Source organism: Microtus oregoni, unplaced genomic scaffold (assembly GCF_018167655.1).
Source record: "Microtus oregoni isolate MIOR12 unplaced genomic scaffold, Mior012 000036F_ref0000092, whole genome shotgun sequence".
Lineage (NCBI taxonomy): Eukaryota > Metazoa > Chordata > Mammalia > Rodentia > Cricetidae > Microtus > Microtus oregoni.
In genome coordinates, this window is record NW_024543095.1 from 11660315 (window position 1) to 11683068 (window position 22754).

A 22754-nucleotide genomic window follows, 5' to 3' on the forward strand; every position below is an offset into this window, starting at 1 on the left:
TGCCACCTTTACAGATGCCATTCCAAAGGAGGCAGATAAATCACCTTACTATCAATTGATGTGGGGGGCACTAATTAATAAGTCCCATTAAATCACGGAGTAATGACATTTAGCATCTAATGAATGCCTCATAATCTCTGGGATCATTAATATTTCATGGCATCAGAACGAAAGGATAGCTGTCCTGGGTTGGTGCAGCACAGTTTTCTATCTCTGACATGGTCTCAAGGGCATAGGTGGGACACCTTGCCATGCAGAATATATATATATATATATTTCACCCTTAGTACCTAAGTCCTACTGATTCCTCTTTTAGAAAATAATACCCTGCCTGCCATTCTTGGGGTGAACACCTGACTCTGGAGAGCCTCAGAAAAACAGAAAGCCTCAGGTGTTGACTGGTGTGGTGCACTGGTTTGTTGTTGACCCTCGGTGGCCACCAGACAAACTTGCACAGGAGAAAATCATTACTTTGATTTATCACTGGGGGCTTGCTTTATTCAAAGGCAATAATCACTTGGCAAAGCAGGTGCCACTGCAAGGCCTTATTGATCCAGGAGGCCGTCAGTCACTCGGGTGTGGAGCTAGCCCACAAAAAAGAAGTCCATCTCAGAGCAGGCAGAAATGAAGCAGGTGGCTATTATCTCTGACTGTGGTGCTGTGGCTCCAGAGACACTGGGTGTCTTCTTGCAAAAGAAGGGCTGGAGCAGAGAGGATGCTTCCAGGCTGCCATGAACTGTTGAGAGGGGACATCTACTGAGCTAGCTGCCAAGGTCTCTGAGGTTGGATCCTTCAGGGGTCAGGCTCGCTGCTCTAAGATCAAGATTCTAAGGAGTCAAAAACGCCCACGCTCTCGGAATTGGATGGGATTTGCTCTTGGGGGCAAAACGGAGACAGTGATCAAAATCAACTTGGACAAGAGGCAAGATCCAGCTTGATGTTGGTGGATGTCTTGTAAGGTCGTGAGAGGGAGAGAGGACAGGAGGCGGTCTGCGCAGGGGTAGGTGCAGGGAGGCTTGGAATTCAAGGCAGGTATATATATATATATATATATATATATATATATATATATATATATATATATAAAGGTAGAAAAAGCCAGGGATGCAAAGGGCTAGCCGGAGTGAGGAAAGAGTGTCTGGGAGAGTTGAAGAAAAGTAAGGGCAAAGTAGGGATGGGGAGAAGAGGAGAAAGACCAAAAGAACTAAGCCAGGACCGAGAGCAGAGGTGAAGGAAGAGAGAGGGGTCTGGAGAGGGGGGCGGACCACGGGAGCTGGAAGCAGGGAGGAGGAGGACGAGGGGCGTAAGCGGCGGGGGGCGGTGGAGTACGGAGAGCCGGCTAAGGGGGAGGGCGGCGGGAAAGTGTGAGCGGCGCGGGAGGGCGCGGGGCCGGGCGGGCGGGAGGAGGCTCCCGCGGGGGAGTGAGGCGGGCGGGCGGCCGTGGGAGGGAGTGCGGGGCAGGTGGCGGAGAGGGAGGGCGCGCGGCGGAGCGCCGAGGCCAAGTGCATTGTGTCTGGCGGCGGCTGCGATCCCACCGGCGGCTGCGGCGGGCCGGGAAGCCATGGAGCCGCGGGCGCTCGTCACGGCGCTCAGTCTCGGCCTCAGCCTTTGCTCCCTGGGGCTGCTCGTCACGGCCATCTTCACCGATCACTGGTACGAGACCGACCCCCGGCGCCACAAGGAGAGCTGCGAGCGCAGCCGCGCGGGCGCCGACCCCCCGGATCAGAAGAACCGCCTGATGCCGCTGTCGCACCTGCCGCTGCGGGACTCGCCTCCTCTGGGGCGCCGACTGCTCCCCGGTGGCCCCGGGCGCGCAGACCCGGAGTCCTGGCGCTCGCTGCTAGGGCTCGGTGGGCTAGACGCCGAGTGTGGCCGGCCGCTGTTCGCTACCTACTCGGGCCTCTGGAGGAAGTGCTACTTCCTGGGCATCGACCGGGACATCGACACCCTCATTCTGAAAGGTGAGCGGCGGGCGCGCCCCGCGTCCCGGCTCCGCGCAAGGAGCGCAGCCTGGGCTTCCCAGGGGCGCGCGGGTCCCCGCGGCTGCCTCTCCAGTCGCCGCGCTCCGCTGCCCCGCGCATTTTTCACCCTCCCTGGCTGCCTGTTTTGCCTTCCATCCCCAGCTACTCTCTCTCTTCTCTCTCGCCGTCCTTTGCTCCTCCATACTGCCCTTCTTTTACCATTTTCTGGACTCCGCTTTACCCCCTATCGCTGTCCGTTTCTCTCCCCCTTTCCTCCCCTCGGTCCTTCTCCCCTGTGTAACTGCCTGACTTGGGATGTGTGTGTGTGTGTGGATTTTCTTGACGCTGTTTCCAGGGATTGTGACAGCCACAAAGACTAATCTTTCTCAACTAGCTTAAGTTGCGTTTTCCTTTGAGAAATGCCCTCGGTTACAGACGTGGTGCAAACCCAGAACGGCGCGGGGGGTGGGGGCAGTCTTACTCATGGATTGTGCAGGTGTTGGTTAGTATCCCACTCCTGGAGGGTTCATGGAGAGCGAAGAAGGTCTGCCCTCCGAACAGCCCAAGTTCAGGGTCTGTTTGAATTGGACTTTACACACAACAATTCACTGGTGAATGCCGCTAAGACATCCGCTTTATTCATTATTCAACCTTCCCGATGACCCCACCCTTCTCAGGGTCTAGGCAGTAGCTGAGGAGTGACAAGGGCCAAGTCCTTGAAAGTAGTCTTGAGCACAGAGATTCTGTATGCCACACTCTTACCGCTGTGACACTTTGTAGGGCTGTCTTTATTGTTTTGTTATTAGGCACTGGGTTGTATAGCATCACTTTGTTCCTCTGGAATCTGAAACACCTAGCTCGTGTAAGTAATCGGATAGTTTGAATATTTTTTATAATCCCATGCATGTAAAAAAAATTCAATATAGGAATCCTCTTTTGTGGAGTTTCCTTAACAGAATTTTTATCTCCTGAAAGCAAAACAAATAAAAGAATGTCTTTTCCTTGCGCTCACTGTTCCCGAAAGGAAGTCAGAAGTCAGTCCATCTTAAAAATTCAGAAGCAAGTGAACAGATGCGCATTGAATTACAACTTGCCATGGAAGTATGTAGAAAGGAGGGGGTTAATAACGTGCTGGCCTTCCCCATCTTGTTGGCTGGCATAGTCTTCGGTTCTCAAACATGTCAGTTTCCTCCTTCCCATGGCTAGCCCAGCTGGGGACTGCCATCCAAATCTGTCAGTATATGGAAGGGCTCCAGCAATGGGAGGGGGGGCATTTCGATACAGTAATCTTCCTTTGAGAAGTAACCCTTTTTTTTCTGTTTCAACTTGCATCTGAATGTGATTTCTCCTCATGAAGACACTGCATAATTAATCCTGATAGAGGCACACACAGCACATGAACAAACTGTCAAAGCCGCTTGTGGAGGCTCAGCTATGGAATGTTCATTTAGGCAAGGCAATTTAGAAAGTTAAGCTGCGTAGTCTGTCTTTGGAAATGGGAGAATTGCGTTTTCCATGCACTCTCTATGCCTGGAGTATTTCACTGCTTGCGATTTGGATAGAGTGTAGTGTCTGAAACAGCAGGGCAGAGTCTAGCCCCCAGCAGGAGAAGTCCCGTGGGGACGCTCCAGGATCCTTGTGGAACTATGCCGGCTAGCTGGGGTACCTAGTTCTTAGAGTGTCCAGAAATAAATGGTCTTCGAAGTGGAGGATGTTCTTAGAGGCTGGTGGATCCAGTTTCCCAACCACTGTTCTACCAACTCTTACAGTTCCTGACAGATGGCTGCCCAGCGCAGCCCACAGCAGAACTCACTGCAGATTACATGAATTATCTGGTTCTGGCCATGGATGCATCTTCTAGATGAAAAAATAAATGACCTCACACTTACACTATTGATCGTTGTTAGCTAAACCTTTCCGGCGAACACTGGGGCATTCTGGCCAATCATAAAATAAGGAGTCCCATACTGGTTCTGTCTCTAAATCCCAGTGTGTTTTCTCCCACAATTGTCCAAACTTACGTGGCCTTTGGTTTTGTTGTCTCTGTCTATGAGCTGACTGTTCTTTGGAGAACGTGTTAGATCTGAGATGTGTCATTGTTTTAATAATAACAATGTGTGTTTAGATTCCTGGGAAACTAGTGAGCAGATGCTATTAGGGAACGAGGAGCTTGCAGCAAAGGATGACACCATCATGGTGGGATCATGATGTGTTGTTGGGGGATGGGCAGAGATGCCTCTGGTACTTTCAGCAATAGTTTGCTCCTCACCCACATCAGGCTGCTTGAGTAACACTTCCGGCTCTCAGTTTCACCTCCGGGAAACGAAGGGAGGCCCAGATTTCATTACAATTCTGATTCTGTGGATAATCTGGAAAGGGGAAAGCATACATATTTACCTGTGTCGAGCAGATGGTCCGAGCATCCATATTAGGTAAACACTGTTACTGTTGTTTTGGCACCTGACATCGAGTGGCTGCCGTGTGAGTTTCCTAAATGAGCACAAAACACCAGAAAAATGTCATTTCGTGTAGCGAAAACATTTCTCTAACTAGAGGCTCAAGTTCTTACTTTCCTCTCCAAATGAGCTGATGAGTCTTACAACTGTTAATAAATTTTAATTATTAACAGGTTGACTCAGCTAGGAGACTAGGAAGGGGTCAGAATGGGGGCCTATGAACTTTCTGGTATGTTTAGTGAACTTTTGAGACCAAAGTAAGTTTGGACACAGGACAAAGGTCGGATGTAGGTGAAGCGTGCAGAGAGGGCAACATTTTCTCACTAGAAATATTAATATTCCCTGTATTCGAGACCCTATAAGTATTTCTGATGTATAAGAGTTAGAAACATACAATGACAAATTAGATTAGAATCAGTATGTGTAGACCCGATAGTATTAATCCACCCAAGAGCAATCACACAAACAGGAAAGCATTCGTCTCAATGATACAGAGAATTGGGAGAATAATCAAATTCTAATTGTTGTTCCCTTTTTATGATTCAAGTTCACATTTATCTAGTCTTTTCTTTAGGAGGTTTAGGTTGAACCTCTAAACCAAACCTTCAACAAAAATGGTTGTTTTTCTTTTCCTTCCTTCCTTCCTTTCCTCCTTCCATTCTTCCTCCTTTCCTCCCTCCTTCCCTCCCCCTCTTCCCCTTCTTTTCTTTTGTTTTGGATATGAGGTTCAATAATATCCTAGGCAGGCCACCAACTCACTAAGTTGCAGGTGGTGATCTTGAACTTCTGCTTTGATGAATCTTTCTTCCTTCACTGCCCAGGTACTGGGATTATAAATGTGTACCTGTTTTATGAAGTGTCGGGGATAAAATCCAGGGCATGCTAGGCAAGTGCTCTACTAGATAAACTCCAAGCCAAGCCTGAGGTAAAGTTATTGATAGGCCTTTTAGGGACCAAGACTGTACCCTTGTGCTGATTTTCCAGACCAACCATGAGCTATTCCCTGGCGATTTGCACACCGTGTTTCTCTAGCATCAAGTTCTCCTTGTCTCAACCAGTCTCTAAGCACCATTTTGCTCAGCGGTTGTGTTAGTTGGTCTTTTATTGCTGTGGAAAAATGCCTGAGAAAAACAACTTACTTAATGGAGGATTTATTTCAGCTACTAATATTGTCCATGGTTGGCTAGTTCTGTTGCATTTAGTAACAAGGGGAGGAAGAAACACCACGGTGGAAAGCTGCTCCTTTCACAGTGACCAGGAAGCAGAGAGTTTATCTGGTGTAAGGATACAGCCTTTCAAAGCACACAAAAGTACACTGTAGCTGAGTTAATTCCTCCAACCTCCTCCTTTCCACTTCATCGCAATAGCAGCATCAAGTTATGACTCCATCAATGATCCAGCCAACTCCCCAGATCTGCATCGCTGAACATTGCATTAAGTACATGGGTTTATTTTTGAGGGGAATGGGATCCGTGTTGAAATTTTAATGCCAGGAAAACACGAAATCTTATCAGATGCTTAAAAAAAAAATAGTTTCCCCTGTATTTCTTTAATTTACTTTCCGATTCAATTAAAAGCGTTCCAAAAGCTTGCATGTGGAAGATTATACTAGAAGATGTTGTAACACATTCTTTTGCTCCTTACTCTAAGTTATTTTTGCTTGTGTGTTTTTGTGGGTCTGGTTTTTGTTTTCTAAAGATCATTTTATGTGTATGGGTGTTTTGCCTGCATGCATAGTACACACATTTGGCTGTGTACCATGTGCATGCCAGTGGGGGCCAGACTAGGAATTTGGACCCCTTGGAACTAGAGTTACCTGAGCCATCATGTGGGTGTTGGAATGGAACCCTGGTCCCCTGGAAGTGCAACCAGTGCTCCTAAACACTGATCCAACTCTCCAGCTGGTCACTGCTTTTTTTGGCTCCAAGAAAGCTTTCCTGGTCACTAGCTCTGAGAATATGCAAATGAGTCACTTCTGCCTAATCGGAGGAGAGGTGTAGAATAGTTGATCAAACCAAGTAGGCACTTGAACAGAATGGATTTAATGCTCTGGGCTTCTGTGTCACTGGGAATGTGGGAGGGCTGGAAGACCTAAAGATAGGCTCTTTCCAGTTAGCCACCATCCATTTATTTACTCCAGAAATTGATGGTGAGGTGTCAAGCATTAGCTAGACGTGGTAGAGACACTGGGAGTTGAATGAAATGGACAAATCCCCGTCTCCTTAAGAAGGCATTTCAAGCAGCCGAGTTTGTATTTTCTAGTGGATTATACAGTAGCTACTCTTAGTAGGCCGGGGAAGATGACCTGACGAGAGTGGAGAGCACTTTGGGAGAGCCGATAGCGCTAGTGCGGAAATGACAGAGAGGACGGCGCAGAGTGATGGAGTGTCGAGCCCTGTGGGGACGCCCTGGCATCCTGTCCAAGTGCAACAGTGTGCTGAGCTGCAAGAGCAGATGCAAGGAACATCCTTTGGAAAAGCTGCATGTGCTTTCTTTTAGTGCCTGGGAGCATTTTCTTTAATAAATAAGTATTCGTGAGACCAGTGAATACATTGTGTAGAATGTGGAGAAATCAATTTTGAATTGGAAATGGTCCCTGGACTCCACTGGGAATTCTAGCTCTTGGATTAGCTTTAACTTAAATTTTTTTTCATTAAGAATTTTCACTAGGAGCAATCAACATTACTTTTAAAATTTATGCACTTTGTCCATGTAAATCAAATTTTGGTGTTATACTCTGCCTACAATAAATAAAAGGAAATTTAAAGTAGTATTTTGCTTTTATGAAATTAAAAATGACAGGATTTCAGAGATCATTGGGAGATTATAATTCTATGTTTGTCACTTTAATTTGCGAAAATCAATGAGGACTGAATTGAGACTTGAAGTAGAAATATGTCCTAATGGTCTTTGAAGCAGTCAAATGAGATAAACAGAGATATCAAAGACAGTGAGTGGTGCATAAATACTTTGTCATTTTGCTCTCGGGATGAAAAGGAGAGAGAGAGAGAGAGAAAGCTTTGGAAAGAATTTACTAGGCCTTCTCTGCTCTGTGCTAATGATTTATCTGCTCCTCCTGTTGCTTATTCTCCACAAAATTAATAGTCTGTACAGGACCCACCAAGTTCTAACCGACACAGAAATCGATTGATGGTTCTCTTCAGCTCCTTTGTAGACCAAGGTATCACTTGTGTGGGAATAATTATCTACCAGAGGCAGACCCACCTAGGGAAGCTGAGAGGCTGGCGTTCTTTTTCCTCCTTGACCCAGGAGGGCATAGAATGTTTGAAGATCTTGCCTTAGATAATGCTGGCGAGGGGATCCCTCAGTTTTAGGGAGTCTGTGGTTGGGATTAAGTGTTCAAGAGTACCCGCCGCTCTTCCAGAGGACCCAGGTTTCTTTCCCAGAACCCATAGTGGATTGCATACACCCATGTATATCTCCAGCTTCAGGGGAGCCAATGTCCTCTTTTGGCTTCAGCAAGCACCAGAATACATGTGACACATGCGTGTGTGTGTGTGTGTGTGTGTGTGTGTAACTCCAGTTTCAGGGGATCCAACACCCTCTGGCCTCTGAAGGCACCTGCACACACGCCCACGCTGCACATAAACTCTTGCACACACACACACACACTTACACCTTAAACAGACTTCCTTTATATCTCTAGATAAGTGGCGTCTGAGATGCTTTCGAGCATGAACTCTGAAACTTATCTAAACATAATTTTTCTTATTCATTTAAAATTGTGTGCAAGGGCTGTATTAGTACATGCATCATAAAGCAAAGACAAAAAGCAAATATTGAGGGGCACAGTATTGAAATGGTATAAATAGAAATTTTGCTTGGCTACCCCAGTGCCTTCCCACAAACACACTTTAAAAACGGCTTCTCTTGATGCTCATTAGTACAGCTACTCCTGTCTTGTGGGCAGAGGGAGGAGAGGCTTGCTTATCATGGCTGAAATTTATGCGTGCTCTCCCAGGATTCTGTTAGACCACACACATTCATCTTGTGCGGAGGAGAGAAGATGCATTTTATTTCCACATCAATTCTGACGTTAGGCACAGTATTAAATGAGCCCTTTTGATTAAACAACTGCTACTTCATCCTGCACAGCTCTTAATGACAAGATTTGTAGTTCCGTCTTGTCCCACAATGTGTGGAGGTTGAGCATGCCCGAGTGTGATGCTCTGTTGCAACACATTCTGTCACCAACACTCAGGAAGGGTATCTGGAGCAGGAATTAAATTCTTGCTACCCTGCCATCCAAAGAAGTGACTTGCTTTCATTCTTGCCTGTTTGTACACAGGAAATATCTTTGAAAAGTCATTTACAAACATAAGAGTCGATGGCGCTTTAAGGGGTCTGTGATCAGAATTTCCAGAACTACTGACATTTTCATTCACTACGTCCCGTGGATAACATTTAGCAATGGCCTTGAAAGGGAAAAATGGAAGCTTTTTTTTTTTCTCTTTTTCTTTTGCTATGCCATGGAAAGTTCACATCCAATTATACCGACTTGTTGTGACTGCCCTCCCCCCGCCCCTGCTTAGCTACTGATTTTTCGTCTTCCATGCTCAAAAAGAGCCCTCCAACTCCATCAGGCAGACTGCTCATAATTGCCAGGGTTCTTGATTGCTGTACAACATAAGCTTTGGTTGGAGGAGCATCTGGAGTCACAAAGAATCCCTGTGTAACTGCTAATCATGAGGTCCTGAAGAGTGGGGACATTGATGGGTTGGAGGCAGGTCTCCGAGTTTTCCCAACAGGACCAAGAGCAGATTCCACCATCGTGGTGAATGCCCGCAGTGCCAGGGAGGCCGGCTTCTCAGCCTGTGATGATTGAGTGTCAGATTCTCATTGCAGATTGCTAATGCTGGGACCTCTGCCAAGCAAGCTGTCGCCTCAGATCTGTGCCCTTGTCCCCTGAGCTCACCTGTCTTTTATCTACCTGATCTTCTAGAGAAAGTCCACTGTCTTGCTATGAATCTACAGTGTGTGAACGTCTTTGGTCTGTTTTCTTGTATGGCTTGCTGGTTTCAAAGAATAAAAGTAACCAGACTTTATCTGATCATCTTCTCTATAGCTCACCCCCCTCTAATAGCACCCGGTGTGATGGGAGGGGAAAACTGAAAGCAAACCCACTGAAAGATTGGCAGAATGCAAACAGCAAATATGGTTCCTTTGAAGCCAAGTATTAGATCATCTTAACCATGTAGATCTGCCTTAGGATTCAAGAGATTTGGTTTTATTCCTCTGTGTGTGTGTGTGTCTGTGTGTGTGTGTAAGTGTTTATATGCACCATGTACATGAGTACAGATGCCTTCAGAGGCCAGGGGTGTTGGAGCCCCTGAAACTGAGGTTGCGAGCCAATGGATGCAGGTGCTGGGAACTAAGCCTGGGTCCTCTGCAGGAGCCCTAAGTGCTCTTAACCACTGAGCCATCCCTACAGCCCCAGTAACTATCTCTATCAAAACACCAAGTATTGATATTATCTATAGCTGTGCATAGCCTTTGGTAAAGAGTTTCTAAAAAATCAAAATAAAGGCACTGTGGCTAGAGAACAGACTTTATCTTCCAAACCTGGTAAAAATTTATAGTGCTTGTTTGCTGGCTTGCTTGTGGGGTTTCCCCGTGGTTAGAAGTGATTGCGGTAATTAATCTGCTTTATCGCAAGTTTTAACTAAAAGGATATAAGTGAACTTCTTGGAGTGTGAGCATCGGCTTCAGAGATGGTGAGGCAGACAGCTTTTGTTCACAGCAGAGTACTGGGAAGAGCAACATGCTGCTTTTGCCTTCCCTGCAACTCAGCCAGACAGCTGACTGTAGATCAAGCAATCATGTCACGGGGGACGCCCATCAGGGGATGCACCCGCAGCAGAAAGGGAAAGGCATAGGATCTGTATTTTACTTTCTCCTTTCTTGAATTGCCAAGGATGCAGTGAATTACTTACTGGGTGTTCCTCAGAGCTTGAATTAAAAAAAAAAAAAAGAATTGTGCATAGATTTTTTTAAAAATATCAATTATCTCTCTTCCCCCTTAAGAATTTGAAGGGTTTCTGTGCCTTTTGGTTCCTCCAAGGTCTCTGACATAGTTCAGCTGGAAAAGAGATTCCAGAAAGTCTTGAAGTGGGAAATTGTGAGATGATTCTGGAAGGTTTGATTGTCTCTGTAACAGGATGCTCACCTGCAAATCAGCAATGATGCTTGTGTCTGCCTGGAGTACTTAGGATATATCTGTAGCCATCTCGGGAGGGGCTCTATTAGGCTGGAACCTCATTTTGCTACATTTTAAAGAATTTTTAATCTGATGTGGGAGATGTAAGTACTTGCCTCATTCAAGAGTCAATACATAGTAGTGTCAGGGAAAAAAGAACCTATTTGAAAAAAAAAAAGTGATTTCTTAGGAAAAAAAATAGAATGCCCATCGCTGTAGGTCCTGTATTAACAGACTGCTATCTTTATCATCTCGTCAGCAGTGGAGAAGGGCCTCTGAGTTGTGGTTAATTTGTTGTAGAAAGCTGTTCCCCATAATACTTCGGATTATAGAGTCTGAGCAAATACTATTCATAAAGTATATATTGAGAACAAACAAAACAGATCACTTGCCATATAATGAGAAGTTAAGAAACAGGACATCAGGGCAACAGTTTGATCCAAGATAAATTTCCAGGGGGTGGGGAGCAGAAATCTCCACGGCCTGCTGGGATAGTCTGTGCCACATGGAGGAGAGGATTTGAGCTGGGGAACTGATACAGCTCATACAGCTCGTTTAGTCCTGAGCATCTGGCTGGCATTGCAGGGAAGTTCTGCTTAGCGTTTAGACAATGGAAGTACTGGTGAGAGAGAGCTCCAACTCTCAAGTGCTGGGGGAATACAGAAAGAAAGGGCAAGCCACAGCCATTGCTAACCTGAAGGGCTCTGAAAAAAAAAAAAACTGTGTTCTTCAGGGGCTGGAAACAAATGACACAAGGTCACCATTCGCCTCCGGGTGGCTAACAGGCAAAATCCGGCTAGAGGCTGCTGGAGGAGTATCCAAGTTGTGGTACGTTGCCTTCTCAAGGACTTCTGAGAGCTAGAGAAGGCTCTACCTCTGTTTCTGTCTGTGTCTCTCTCTTTCTTTGTATCTCTCTTCCTGCCTATCCTGTTTCCCCACTCTGCCCCCCTCCCCCCCCCACTTCCAAAGAAACTCAAACTGGTAGGAGGTAGATAGGAAAATGCAGGTGGAATCAAAGATCCAGTCAAAGAGGTTGAAAGGAAGGTCAAGCCCTGGCCACCCAATTTTGTTCTGCGTACTCCAGCCAATCACTTGCAGTCCCTCTGACTCCCCCACCCCTTATCAATGCTTGTCTGCTGAGTGTCTGTGCACTAGGCAAATCAGCATAATCCTGACCTGGCTTTAAGTTATAAGCAGAAGGCGTCTCTAGGAAGGAGTGGCCCTTTGATTTTATGCAGAAGAGGTGGCAAAGGAGCTTAATCCAACTGTTTTCTGGGGGTGGAGGTTGTCTGGTGGGGGAGTTGCTGGATGCAGTGGCATGGGGGTTTCAGCCCTTTAACGTCGTGTCTTGGTGCCATCGCTGATTTAGGAAAGTGGCAGCTGTATAAATAACTCATTACCTGTTGTTCCTCTGAGCAGGTCCCCAAACACCTGATTTGGAGAAGTTCAAAAGGAAATGACAGGAGGAAACATAGAAGGTCGCATCTGTGCGTGTCGTCCAAATGCGCCAGTTACTGAAGTGAATTTGTCTGATGGGCGGTGAGCGGAGCAGCCCCCAGCTCTCATAGGCATGCCCACAGATGCGTGTGCAGAGCTTTGTTTCTGCTGCGGTGGCAACAGAGTACGTTGTACTAACAGGCCGCGGAGTTGCCTTTTGGATTTGTGGCAGGGGCGAATTTTAAAGAAAGCGATTCTGCTGTGAACTCCCTTCTAGTCTCATGTGCAAGTTAAATCGGCAGGCCCATTTCTCTCCCCTCTCCCCGCATTATTCTTCCACATATGTAGTTTTTTTCTGGAGTTGTTTCTATTTCCCAAAGGGTCAGATACAGCAGCACTTCTGATGAGGTATGACACATTATAATTTGGGTTATGGGTATAATTTTTTTTAAAAAGGAAGTTAATGCAGTACTTGATAAACATTTATGCACTCCTCTGGGTAGGTTTATTGGCTGCGAATGTTTTAGTGTCAAATAACAGAATATCCAAAATAAAAATGGCTTAACCTGAAAGGGAAAAGCATTACCTTGCATAATAGTCTGGAGGAATTGTGCATCCCAGGTAATTACAGAGGTTAGGTGCCGGAAGGCTTTAGGAGTTCCAGCAATGGCAGCTTTGCCTTCAGCCTGGTTCCAGTTCCTTTCTGTACCCAACTGTTCTGAGTCGCTTCCTCACTTGGTGACAGTTTAAGAGGTAGGTACTAGGAGAGGCCCTACCCCTTCTTGGTCCATTTTTTTTAACTGTTGTTGTTTTTCAAGACAGAATTTCTCTGTGTAGCCCTAACTGTTCTGGAACTCACTCTGTAGACCAGGCTAGCCTTGAACTCACAGGGATCCGCCTGCCCCTGCCTCCTGAGTGCTGGGATTAAAGGCGTGCGCCACCACCGCCCGACCTGGCCCACTTCTTATAAAATGTTTATAAAGTGTTCAGTAGACTTTTCCACAAGTCGCACTGCTCGTAATTATGTCCTGTGACCGTTTCTAAACCAACGCCTGACAAGTGATAATTAATTCTCATGGACTAATCAAGCTCTGCCTCTGAGGCTGAGAGGCATCAATCTTCTCTGGAAGCTCATGGTTACCTTGTTTGCTCAAAGTTAGACAAGGACATGTATCCATAAATGTGTAGCTGCCACAGTGGGGATCTTCAGATGGCAGAACTCAGCTCTTCTGGTTTATGCTTCCCCCACACTCTGCCCCTATGAAGGCTTGGTCTTTTTTGTTCTGAAAATCAGGCTGTTTTTTTTTTTCCTCTTAATCTAGAATGACCCACAGGTTGTACAGTTTCTAGCAGGCTTGTTTATAATTGTACTTTTAAAATGTGAAGCAAAATGGTCAAAATTGTGCATTTTCGGAGTTGTAAATGAACTCTAAGATTAGACGGTGCCGTTGTTAAAATCTGATGTCCATGAGATTGGTGTGGTCCCTATTGAGGCACTCCCCAGATGTGCAGCCTTTGTCTCCCCTCTGCCTTTCCAAATAAATGAAACATCTGCCAGAAGAGCCTTGCAGGGGTCCCTAGTCAGAACAGGCATACTTTCTCACAGGCCAGTTCTTTGATAAACCTGTTCAAGCTGTACCCTGGCTTATTTTAATTTCTTGATTCTGAGGAAAACAGCACAGTGATGATGTTATATTTCACTCCCAGCTCCTGGCTAGTTCTAAGTGACCATCACACCAATTTTCAGACAAGCCTATAGTAAGTGTGAGGAGGGAATCAAGCAAGGCCTCTGTTACTGCTTCTTGTGTCCTTGCCCGTCAGTAGAGGCACATACCCGAAATCCAAAGAACTAACCCGTTCCATTTCAAAGCTAGGCCAGCTTCACACCTAGAAGGGCAGCTGAGGGAACCCCTTCTTGGCTGTGTTTGTTGCTACATTTGGAGGAGACGAATGAAGGAAAGGTATCAGAAGATGAGCCCTCGTCATCTCTGCAGGAATGCTCACGGCCTTCCGCTGCCCTGAACTTTGTGTTCCCTGATGGGATTCCGTGCCCTTCTGCATCACTCCTCTGGCACCAAGAGCTCTGTTTATTTGTGTCTGATGTCTGCTCAGAGCAGGAATGACAAAGCAAAAGCGAACTGTTACAGATGGGATGAGCTAGCAGGACTTTTTAGTGCAGAGGCCTGAGAAGATGCAGTAAAGCCGCGAGGTGTGTGGGTGGACACATATTTAGACCACCGGATTGCATGCCAACTTGTAGGTTCAAACACACACCACAAACACACACACACACACACACACACACACACACACTCAGAGAGAGAGAGAGAGAGAGAGAGAGAGAGAGAGAGAGAGAGGAGAAAGAGAGGAGAAAGAGAGAATATGGACATGTATGCATGCAGGGGAAAAGAAAGGAAAGGCTGTAGGAAGACCAGACAAGCTGGCAGGAGGAATATGTGTTTGCTGAGTCTCTGGGGAGCCATCTATAGGTCTTACTTCCTGAACATTAAAGACAGTCAACATTTTAAAATGAAATCTCGTCACATCTATCCTTTCACTAAAAGACTCTGATGAGATCTCAAGTTTAAGCTTATTATTCCAAAGAAACCAGTCATTCCGCTCATAGATACATAAGCAATACTTTGTATTTAACCACAACAGCACTCTTTATAACAGCCCAGTGTGTGAACAACCCAAATGCCCATCAACAGATAAAGAAACGTGATGTGCCCGTATAATGGACCATTATGCAGAGGTTAAAAGGGGGCGGGGATGAAATAGTGGCACACGCTTCAACATTATGGGCTTTGTAAACTTTATGCTCAGTGAAGGAAGTCAAGCGTGTACTGTCGTGGCCATGCACTGTAGGGATCCTAATAACCAGACCAGGCAGATCTATAGAGGGGGAGGGATTGCTTAGTGGGTGTGGAATTTTCTTTTGGGTTTATGAAAATGTGCTAGAAATAGCGGGGCATTGCACAATGTACTGTTAGTAAATTGCACAGTTTAAAATGGTGACCAACAACAAGAGCTTCCCAAACCGGTGGTTTCCTGTTGCTGTGCTACAGGTTTGAACTTCTTGTGAGGTCATACACAAGCTTTTAACCACAAGGCACCAGCTATCTTTCTCCGTTACCAGCACTTCCGCACAGCAACTAGGGTCAGGCTCCACTAGAATTTGCTGTTCCCTTACACATGGGGTGGTTTCAATGTGACTGGTCCCCATGAGCTCATTGGGAATGGCACTATCGGGAGATGTGACTTTGTTGATGTAGATATGGCCTTGTTGGAGGAAGTGTGCCACTATGGAGGTAGGCTTTGAGGTCTCATATATGCTCAAGCCACGTCTAGTATCTCAGTTCACTTCCTGTTGCTTTTGGATCAGAATGTAGAATTCTCAGCTTTTTCTCCAGCACCATTGGCCTGCACATCACCATATTCCCAGCGTGCTGCCATGCTCCCCACCATGATGACAGTGAACTAAACTTCTGAAACTGTAAACCGCCACCTCAATTAAATGTTTTCCTTTATAAAATTGCCGTGGTCATGCCGGGCAGTGGTGGCACAGGCCTTTAATCCCAGGAGGCAGAGGTAGGTGGATCTCTGTGAATTTGAGGCCAGCCTGGTCTACACAAGATAGTTCCATGACAGACTCCAAAGCTACAGAGAAACCCTGTCTTAAAAAATCAAAAGAAGAAGAAGAAGAAGAAGAAGAAGAAGAAGAAGAAGAAGAAGAAAGCAAGCAAGCTGTGGTCGTGGTGTATCTTCACACCAACAGAACCTTGACTAAGAGACATGCTCTTTCACCTTTTTATAGCCTGTTCTGTCTGAAATCCCATTCTATCCCTTCCATATAGGAATTGTCTGCTTTTTCCTTGAAATTCAAGTACTATTATATTTTCTATCTGTCTTCTCGACCCTATCCTCAGCTCTACTTTCATTCTTTGCAGAGTAAATTTGAGCTTTTATTAATAAATTCTTCTGTGTGGCAGTTTCATATGTGATGCATGCTAGTGGCTGCCCTCCAAACATCTCTGATTCCTCTCCCGTCCCTCCGAGGCCCTCTCCTTCCTTCCAGATTCCTTTCCCTTGCCCACTACTTTTTTTTTTTTTTTGCCTAGAGCCCAACAGAGTTTAGCTAGAGCTAGATGTGTGCTAGATAGAGATTTCCTTTGGTGAAGCAGGTTCAAAGCCAATCAAGGAACACTTGGTGACCTCCATGACTGTTGTGCCACTATTGCATCAATGGCACATCTTACCTAGAAGGCTGGAATTACACAGCCAGGTAAGAGAGTTGGTTCCTTTAACTGCCAGCAGCCTGCGTAACATCATTGGGCCCTTAGGTTCAGCTTGGTTTTTTTTTTCCCCCTTGAATCTAACCTGTGTAGTGTTTTCAGTAATAGGGTCTTATCAATAAGCCTGTATTGTTTTGGGGCCTCTGAGTTCTTCTTGACAGCCAATTCCTACAGAGGTATGCAATACCAGATACTGGGGTTTTTGTTTGGTGTTCCATTACTCCTAGGACTAGCAGTGTCTAGCCTTGTAGCATACCTACAGGTTAACATATAGTAGAGAGATTTATTACATGCAAACTTTATTTTAATCACCACCCCCTTCCCTTATCCCTGTCCCTACATCCCTCTTGCTGTCCCTTATCCCTGTCCCTACATCCCTCTTATTGTCCCTTATCCCTTTATCCCTACATCCCTCTCACTGTCCCTTATCCCTGTCCCTACATCCTTCTTGCTGTCCCTTATCCCTTATCCCTACATCCCTCTTGCTGTCCCTTATCCCCTGTCCCTACATCCCTCTCACTGTTTGAACTTTTACACCAGAATGAATTGTTACACAGTGTTCTACCTTTACCCACAGTTTTGCTGTCCAAAGTCAGTTGTGGCCTAAATTATTAAATCAAAAGTTCTAGAAATAAAGGCTTCATAAATGTAATTGTGCAGCATTCTGAGTGACATGATGAAATCTTGCATCCCTTACTCTATAATGCCCATGAATTGAGAATCTTCCCTTCGATCAATGGAATCAATATTATATGCTACTGCCCTGCTGGTCACGTAGCAGCCTCTGTGTTATCATGCCGGTCCTAATATCTTAGTGCCTATGTTTTATTTCGTGTAATAATACCCCAAAATGCAATGGTTATGCTGCCACTTTTATTATAGTATATTATGATTTTGTTGATTGTTATTATTAAACTTTATATCTAATTCATAAGTCAACCTTTATCATAGTTAGACATGTATGTAAAAAGCATTATGTTTGTAGAAGGTTTGGGTATGCCCACAATTTCTGCTCTCTGCTAGAAGTTTGGAGACATTCAATTTTTGTTCTTTTTTTTTCCATTTTTATTATTTTTTTTCTTTTTTTTTAATTTATTTATTTATTAAAGATTTCTGTCTCTTCCCAGCCACCGCCTCCCATTTCCCTCCCCCTCCCCCAATTAAGTCCCCCCCCAGCCCGAAAAGCAATCAGGGTTCCCTATCCTGTGGGAAGTCCAAGGAACCCCCCACCTCCATCCAGGTCTAGTAAGTTGAGCATCCATACTGCCTAGGATCCCACAAAGCCAGTACGTGCAGTAGGATCAGAAACCCATTGCCATTGTTCTTGAGTTCTCAGTAGTCCTCATTGTCCGCTATGTTCAGAGAGTCCGGTTTTATCCCAGGCTTTTCCAGACCCAGGCCAGCTGGTCTTGGTGAGTTCCCAGTAGAACATCCCCATTGTCTCAGTGTGTGGGTGCACCCCTCACGGTCCTGAGTTCCTTGCTCGTGCTCTCTCTCCTTCTGCTCCTGATTTGGACCTTGAGAATTCAGTCCTGTGCTCCATTGTGGGTCTCTGTCTCTGTCTCCTTTCATCGCTTGCTGAAGGTTAATATTCAGGAGGATGCCTATATGTTTTTCTTTGGGTTCTCCTTATTTAGCTTCTCTAGGATCACTAATTATAGGCTCAATGTCCTTGGTTTATGGCTAGAAACCAAATATGAGTGAGTACATCCCATGTTCCTCTTTTTGTGTCTGGCTTACCTCACTCAGGATAGTGTTTTCTATTTCCATCCATTTGTATGCAAAATTCAAGAAGTCCTTGTTTCTTACTGCTGAGTAATACTCTAATATGTATATATTCCATACTTTCTTCATCCATTCTTCCATTGAAGGGCATCTAGGTTGTTTCCAGGTTCTGGCTATCACAAACAATGCTGCTATGAACATAGTAGAGCATATACTTTTGTTGTATGATAAGGCCTCTCTTGGGTATATTCCCAAGAGTGGTATTGCGGGGTCCAGGGGTAAGTTGATCCCGAATTTCCTGAGAAACCGCCATACTGCTTTCCATAGTGGTTGCACAAGTTTGCATTCCCACCAGCAATGGATGAGTGTACCCCTTTCTCCACAACCTCTCCAACAAAGGCTATCATTGGTGTTTTTGATTTTCGCCATTCTGACAGGTGTAAAATGGTATCTTAAAGTTGTCTTGATTTGCATTTCCCTGATCGATATGGAAGTTGAGCATGACCTTAAGTGTCTTTTGGCCATTTGAAGTTCTTCTGTTGAGAATTCTCTGTTCAGCTCAATGCCCCATTTTATAATTGGGTTGGTTAGCCTTTTACGGTCTAGTTTCTTGAGTTCTTTATATATTTTGGAGATCAGACCTTTGTCAGTTGCGGGGTTGGTGAAGATCTTCTCCCAGTTAGTGGGTTGCCTTTGTGTCTTAGCGACAGTGTCCTTTGCTTTACAGAAGCTTCTCAGTCTCAGGAGGTCCCATTTATTCAATGAGGTCCTTAATGTCTGTGCTGCTGGGGTTCTATGTAAGAAGTGGTCTCCTGTGCCCATGTGTTGTAGAGTACTTCTCACTTTCTCTTCTATCAGGTTCAGTGTGTTCAGACTGATATTGAGGTCTTTAATCCATTTGGACTTGAGTTTTGTGCATGGTGATAGATATGGATCTATTTTCATTCTTCTACAGGTTGACATCCAGTTTTGCCAGCACAATTTGTTGAAGATGCTCTCTTTTTTCCATTGTATACTTTTAGCTCCTTTATCGAAAATCAGGTGTTCATAGGTTTGTGGGTTAATGTCAGGGTCTTCTATTCGATTCCATTGGTCGACTTCTCTGTTTTTATGCCAATACCAAGCTGTTTTCAATACTGTAGCTCTGTAATAGAGTTTGAAGTCAGGGATGGTAATGCCTCCAGACGCTCCTTTGTTGTATAAGATTGTTTTGGCTATCCTGGGTTTTTTGTTTTTCCATATAAAGTTGATTATTGTCTTCTCCAGATCTGTGAAAAATTTTGATGGGATTTTGATGGGGATTGCATTGAATCTATAGATTGCTTTTGGTAGAATTGCCATTTTTACTATGTTGATCCTCCCAATCCAGGAGCAAGGGAGATCTTTCCATTTTCTGGTGTCCTCTTCAATTTCTTTCTTCAAAGACTTAAAGTTCTTGTCAAATAGCTCTTTCACATCCTTGGTCAGAGTTACCCCAAGATATTTTATGCTATTTGTGGCTATCGTGAAAGGTGATGCTTCTCTAATTTCCCTCTCTGTTTCCTTATCCTTAGTGTATAGGAAGGCCACTGATTTTTTGGAGTTGATCTTGTATCCTGCCACATTACTAAAGGTGTTTATCAGCTGTAGGAGTTCTTTGGTAGAGTTTTTGGGGTCGCTTATGTATACTATCATATCATCTGCAAATAACGAGAGCTTAACTTCTTCTTTTCCGATACGAATCCCCTTGATCCCTTTATGTTGTCTTATTGCTATTGCTAGAACTTCAAGCACTATATTGAAGAGGTATGGAGAGAGTGGACATCCTTGTCGTGTTCCTGATTTTAGTGGGATGGCTTTGAGTTTTTCTCCATTTAATTTAATGTTAGCTGACGGCTTGCTGTAAATAGCTTTTATTATATTTAGGTATGACCCTTGTATCCCTAATCTCTCCAAGACTTTTATCATAAAGGGGTGTTGAATTTTGTCAAATGCTTTTTCAGCATCTAATGAAATGATCATATGGTTTTTTTCTTTCAGTTGATTTATATGCTGGATTACATTGATAGATTTGCGTATGTTGAACCAGCCCTGCATCTCTGGGATGAAGCCTACTTGATCATAATGGATAATTTTTCTAATGTGTTCTTGGATTCTGTTTGCCAGTATTTTATTGAGAATTTTTGCGTCGATATTCATGAGTGAGATAGGCTTGTAATTTTCTTTCTTGGTTGGGTCTTTGTGTGGTTTTGGTATCAGGGTAACTGTAGCTTCATAAAAGGAATTTGGCAATGACTCTTCTGTTTCTATATTGTGAAATAGATTAAGGAGTATAGGTATTAGCTCTTCTTGGAAGTTCTGGTAGAATTCTGCATTGAAACCATCTGGTCCTGGGCTTTTTTTGGAAGGTAGATTTTTGATAACGGTTTCTAGTTCTTCGCGACTAACAGGTCTATTTAGATCGTTCACCTGGTTTTGGTTTAGCTTTGGTATGTGGCACTTATCTAAAAACATGTCCATTTCTTTTGCATTTTCTAGTTTTGCGGCATACAGGCTTTTGTAGTAAGATCTAATGAGTCTCTGAATTTCCTCTGTATCTGTGGTTATGTCCCCCTTTTCATTTCTGATCTTATTTATTTGCGTGTTCTCTCTCTGTCGTTTAATTAGTTTGGATAGGGGTTTGTCGATCTTGTTGATTTTCTCCAAGAACCAACTTTTTGTTTCATTGATTCTTTGGACTGTTTTCTGCATTTCTATTTTGTTGATTTCAGCCCTCAGTTTGATTATTTCCAGTCTTCTGCTCCTCCTGGGCGTGTCTGCTTCTTTTTTTTCTAAAGCTTTCAGGTGTGCTGTTAAGTCTCCGATGTATGCTTTCTCTGTTTTCTTTAAGTGGGCACTTAGTGCTATGAACTTTCCTCTTAGCACTGCTTTCATAGTGTCCCATAGGTTTGAGTATGTTGTTTCTCTATTTTCATTGAATTCAAGGAAGACTTTAATTTTTTTCTTGATTTCTTCCTTAACCCAGGTGTGGTTCAGTAGTTGACTGTTCAGTTTCCATGAGTTTGTCAGCTTTCTGGAGGTAGGATTGTTGTTGAATTCTAACTTTAATCCGTGGTGATCTGATAAGACGCAGGTGGACACTGATATTTTTTTGTATCTGTGGAGGTTTCCTTTGTTTCCGAGTATGTGGTCAATTTTCGAGAAGGTTCCATGGGCTGCAGAGAAGAAGGTATATTCTTTCCTATTTGGGTGGAATGTTATATAGATGTCTGTTAAGTCCATTTGCTTCATTACCTCCAGTAGTTCTCTTACTTCTCTATTAGGTTTCTGTCTGATTGACCTGTCCATTGCTGAGAGAGGTGTATTGAAGTCTCCTACTACTAGTGTGTGTGGTTTGATATCTGCCTTGAGTTTTAGTAATATTTCTTTTACATACATGGGTGCTTTTATATTAGGGGCATAAATATTCAGGATTGAGACATCATCCTGACAAATTGTTCCTGTTATGAGTATAAAGTGTCCATCTCGATCTCTTCTGATTGATTTTAGTTTGAAGTCAGTTTTGTTAGAAATTAATATGGCCACACCTGCTTTTTTCTTAGGACCATTTGCTTGAAAGACCTTTTCCCAACCCTTTACTCTGAGTAGGTGCCTGTCTTTGTGGTTGAGATGTGTTTCTTGCAAACAGCAGAATGTTGGATCCTGTTTTCATATCCAATCTCTTAGCCTGTGCCTTTTTATAGGTGAATTGAGACCATTAATATTAAGTGATATTAATGACCAGTGGTTGTTCATGCCAGATATTCTTGTTGTTTTTGGAAGTTGAATTTGTGTGTCTCCCTTCTTTGAGTTGTGCTGGTGAGGGGTCGCTAGATGCCTGAGTTATTGTAGGCAGTGTTGGCAATGTTGGATTCCTTGGGTTGCGGTTTTCCTTCTATTACTTTCTGTAGGGCTGGATTCGTGGCTACGTATTGTTTAAATTTGTTCTTATCCTGGAATGTCTTGGTTTCTCCATTTATAGTGAACGAAAGCTTGGCTGGGTATAGTAGTTTGGGCTTGCATCCATGGTCTCTTAGCTTCTGCAGTACTTCTATCCAGGACCTTCTGGCTTTCATTGTTTCCATTGAGAAATCAGGTGTAAGTCTGATCGGTTTACCTTTATAAGTTACTTGGCCTTTTTCCTTTGCAGCTCTTAGTATTCTTTCTTTAACCTGTATATTTTGTGTTTTATTATATGGCGAGGGGATGTTTTCCTTTGATCCAGTCTGTTTGGTGTTCTGTATGCTTCTTGAATATTCAAAGAAATATCTTTCTTTAAGTTGGGAAAGTTTTCTTCCATAATTTTGTTCAAAATATTTTCTGGGCCTTTGAGCTGTGACTCTTCTCCTTCTTCTATTCCTATTATTCTTATATTTGGTCTTTTTATTGTGTCCCATAATTCCTGAATGTTTTGTGATGAGAATTTGTTGGCTTTGCCGTTTTCTTTGATCAGAGCATTTATTTTCTCTATGGTGTCCTCAGAATCTGAGATTCTTTCTTCTATTTCTTGTATTCTATTGATTATGCTTGTTTCTGTAGGCTGTGCTCGTTGACCTAGATTTTCCATATCCAGCTGGTCCTCAGTTTGTGTTTTCTTCCTTGCTTCCATTTCAGTTTTCAATTCTTGAACTGTTTCCATTACCTG

At 44.1% G+C, this 22754-nt stretch overlaps 1 protein-coding gene across 1 annotated transcript in view; it reads left to right on the forward strand.

Annotated features, from left to right (window-relative positions):
* Positions 1-1356: 1356 nt before the first annotated feature.
* The window catches only part of Tmem178a (transmembrane protein 178A), a 63587-nt gene continuing 42189 nt past the window's right edge, over positions 1357-22754 (forward strand). Inside the window, exon 1 of the mRNA XM_041631185.1 lies at positions 1357-1961. Within this exon, the coding sequence (XP_041487119.1) occupies positions 1562-1961 (400 nt within the window). The 5' untranslated portion in view covers positions 1357-1561. The remainder of the gene's footprint in view (positions 1962-22754) is intronic.